This window comes from Heteronotia binoei, chromosome 2, assembly GCF_032191835.1.
Source record: "Heteronotia binoei isolate CCM8104 ecotype False Entrance Well chromosome 2, APGP_CSIRO_Hbin_v1, whole genome shotgun sequence".
NCBI classification, from domain to species: domain Eukaryota; kingdom Metazoa; phylum Chordata; class Lepidosauria; order Squamata; family Gekkonidae; genus Heteronotia; species Heteronotia binoei.
Window position 1 is genome coordinate 198,670,967 of NC_083224.1, and position 4,019 is coordinate 198,674,985.

A 4,019-nucleotide genomic window follows, 5' to 3' on the forward strand; every position below is an offset into this window, starting at 1 on the left:
TGGTGAAAGATAAAGGAGATTGTGACCACTCTGAGATTCAAAGTATAGGGTGGGATATAAATCCAATATCTTACACTGAATGTTTCTAATAGCGTGTTAACATTCTCCCCTTGTTTCGTATTGAAGACATTTTGCCTTTCACCAACCAGATTTGTTCACATCCCAGATACATGATCCCCTTCTCTCTTTTCCATCTCCAAATTCACTGCAAGCACAAACAAGATCATATTTAAAAGGATATTTATTAGCACAGCATATCAGTCAATAGTTTCTAGCTACATAAAAAAAAAAGTCTTTCCCCATTCAGTCTCTCATGCTTTGGCCCTGGGGTCTTCGGTGCCCCCTGATTCTCTCTCGGCTCTGGCCCCATTCTCCAGCTGGCTGACTTCGATGGGCACTGTTCTCGTGGCGGGTTCTGACGCCATGGAAGGGGCTTCAATACGCAGCTGCCCCTCGCTAGAAATAGAGCAGGTCAAATGGTCCCGGTCCACGGTCTCGGGCACATCCCACTCCCTCCGGAACAGCTCATACCGGAAGGGGCCGTTGGGCGTCTGCGTGGCCTTCTTGCCTGTGAGGACCAGCTTCTCCCCAACCAGTTTGACCACTAACTCCTTGGGGTCAAACCCAGCCATATCTTGGGTCACCGCAAACCGTTCGGTGGGGCTCTCCACGTCCATCTGACGGGCTGTCTCGTGGCTGGTCGTCGCAGAGGGCCAGTGGCTCCTCAGCCGCTCCCAGATGGTGTCCATCTCTCGCTCCAGTTCCTCAAACAGTGACCCAGGGCCGGGCCAAAGGATGCGGCTCCTCAAAGGGCTGCGTGGCGCGGTGAGATGCAAGCGGCATAACATCTCGGGCAGGTGTGGCGGACTTCTTCCAAGCTGTTCCAAGTCTCGTGGAGTTCCGTCTGTGTCCGCCGAGGCTTGCTTTGCTCTGCCTCTGAAACCGGCGGGGCTTTTATGCGTGTGTCCCTCACAGACCCTGCCGGGGGGTGGGGGGTGGGAAATATTTACTTCCTGATGATGCTACCAAAATACGCTTTTAACTCAGTGCACAGACTTCTCCTTTCTGTCAGTCAGTCGCTAGGAGTGGCTCAATGAGACATAACCTTGCGAATTTCGTCTCTCTTTGGCCTGTGGCTGGTTTATTATTAGGACAGAGCTCAACCTGACAGAAACAGAATCTGGGGACAGCTGGCCTGAAATGAGGGGCTGCTGCTGGTAAACAGACTGGGTGACGTCAGAGAGACGCAGGACCACAAAGGAACTTCAGAGAGAGAGGGAAGCTAGAGTTGCCAAGTCCAATTCGAGAAATATCTGGGGACTTTGGGGGTGGGGCCAGGAGACTTTGGGGGTGGAGCCAGGAGCAAGGGTGTGACAAGCATAATGAACTCCAAGGGAGTTCTGGTCATCAGATGAAAAGGGACCACACACCTCTTAAAATGCCTTCCTTCCATAGGAAATAATGAAGGATGGGGCACCTTCTTTGGGGGCTCATAGAATTGGACCCGCTGGTCCAATCTTTTGGAAACTTGGGGGGTAGTTTGGGGAGAGACACTGGATGCTATACTGAAAATTTGGTGCCTCTATCTCAAAAAATAGCCCCCCCCACCAGAGCCACAGATACCCGCGGATCAATTCTGCATTATTTCCTATGGGAATAAGTTTCCATAGGGAATAATGGAGCACCCAGCAGACATTCCCCCCCCTCTCCCCGCTTTCTGAGGACCCTGAAGCGGGGGGAGGGCCTCCAAACCAGGGGATCCCCTGCCCCCACCTGGGGATTGGCAACCCTAAGGGAAGCTGATCCAACCTAACTTTTGCCAACTAAGTCATTTATTTTTGTTCAGCCAGAGGTGGAGGCCTCTTACAACCAAAATGGCTTCTTTCAGAGAGTGATTAATCCAGTTTCTCTGTTGGAGTCACTGGTCATATGAAGCCGCCTTATTCTGAATTAGGTCATTGGCCGCTCATAAGTTCAGCATGGTAGCTGGGAGTAGGGTTGCCAATCCCCAGGTGGGGGCAGGAGATCTCCCAGTCTGGAGGCCCTCCCCCCGCTTCAAGGTCGTCAGAAAGTGGGGCGGGGGGGAAATGTCTGCTGGGCCCTCTATTATTCCCTATGGAGACCAATTCCCATAGGGCAGAGGTGGCCAAACTGTGGCTCTTTCACACATATTGTATGGCTCTTGAAGCCCTCACCGCCCTGTTGGTCAGCTTGAAGAAGGCATTTGTCGCTTTAAATCAAGCCAAGCCAGCTGGTGGTAGGCTTCCCAACCCTCCCGCCCTGGCGGGGGACCCCAGGATTTCCACCCTCTTCCCCCGCTTCCCCAAAAAACGGAAGCGGGGGGAGGGGGTAGAAACGGCGCCGGGGAGCATGGCCGGCCGCCGCATCCCAGAGCCGGCGAGGCCGCTGCGCCGCTGCTGCCCCCTCTCCTCCCACCGCAGCTGCTCCTCCGAGATGAGCCCAGGCTGAGCCCATCTCAGAGGAGCAGCCAAGAGACCGCAGCAGCGCAGGGGAGGGCGAGGCAGGCCAGTAGCATGGCGAGCCGCGAATCCGGGCCCTTCTAAAACCGGGACTCGCGGCTCGCCACGTCCCCGGCCCGCCTCCACCCCCCCGCTTCCACCCCAGAAGTGGAGCGGGCGCGGCGGCAGCGGCGGCCTCTTCTCCGCTCGCCGTGGCTGCTCCTCCAAGATGGGCTCAGATGATCTCCTGTCTGTTTGCATGATGGCAAAGATCACTGAACAAAGTCACTTTGGCAGATCCATTAGTTCGGCAATCCTTAATCAGAAGTCTGCAAAGGCCAACCTAAAAAGGATGGTCTTGCAGGCCCTGCGGAATTGGTCAAGACTAATGTTAAAGTTAAAGTTGCTTTCTTTCCCCCTCCCCATCTATTTCCCTCTTTCCTTCCCTTCCTGTCTTCTGGCTCTCAAACATCTGACATTCATGTGACTCTCAAACATTTGGCGTGTATTCTATGTGGCTCTTATGTTAAGCAAGTTTGGCTACCTCTCCCATCGGGTATAATGGAGAATTGATCTGTGTGTATCTGGGGCTCTAGGGAAGCTGTTTTTTGAGGTAGAGGCACCAAATTTTCAGCATAGCATCCGGTGGCTCTCCTCAAAACACCCTACAAGTTTCAAAAAGATTGGACCAGGGGGTCCTATTCTATGAGCCTCAAAAGATGGTACCCCTAGCCTTCATTATTTCCAATGAAGGGAAGGCATTTAAAAGGTGTGTGGTCCCTTTAAATATGATGTCCATGACTCCCTTTGGAGTTCAGTCGTGCTTGTCACAATTTTGCTTATGGCTCCACCCCAATATCTCCTGGCTCCACCCCCAAAGTTCCCATATATTTCTTGAATTGGACTTGGCAACTCTAGCTGGGAGGGATTATTTGCTTTTTCCAGTTTTATTCTTGTTATTCAGTCGCACAGTCGAGTCCGACTCTTTGCGACCCCACGGACCAAGTCACGCCAGGCCCTCCTGTCTTCCACCATCCTCCAAAGCCTGCTCAAATTCATGTTTGTTACATCAGTAACACTGTCCAGCCATCTCATCTTTGCCGTTCCCTTCCTCTTTTGCCTTCTGTCTTTCCCAGCATCAGGATCTTCTCGTGAACTGTAGGCCCCAGAATAACTGGCAGTGCACTTCAAGAAACCCAAGCATCCCGACTGTAGAGGATGCCTATTATGCCTATGTGTGAGTCACTGTTCTGGCCTCTGCTGCTGCACTGGCTGCAGCTGAATTATCCTCATGCAGAGGCTCCGGCACAATATTCCGGAATCTGGACACACTTGAAGCTTCCTACTCCACAATTAATTCTTCCCAACCAGGCTCTGCTGAAGGTAATGAAGGTCTCTCTGACCACTGGCAGGGTATGGGGAGGTTGGGCTACCAGCTCCAGGCTGGGAAACTCCTGGGGATTTAGGGATGGAGTCTGGAGTGGACCTCAGTAGGGTACAATGCCATGGAACCCACCCTCCAAAGCATCCAGTTTCTCCAGGGGAACTGACCGCTGTAGT

The 4,019-nt window shown here is 52.9% G+C and overlaps 1 protein-coding gene across 1 annotated transcript; it reads right to left on the reverse strand.

The window, feature by feature from the left end:
- Nucleotides 1-290: 290 nt before the first annotated feature.
- LOC132567752 (heat shock protein 30-like) lies at nucleotides 291-860 on the reverse strand. Its single transcript, XM_060233443.1, has one exon. The coding sequence runs from the start codon at nucleotides 846-848 to the stop codon at nucleotides 312-314; it is 537 nt and encodes a 178-aa protein (XP_060089426.1). The 5' UTR covers nucleotides 849-860; the 3' UTR covers nucleotides 291-311.
- Nucleotides 861-4,019: the final 3,159 nt, after the last annotated feature.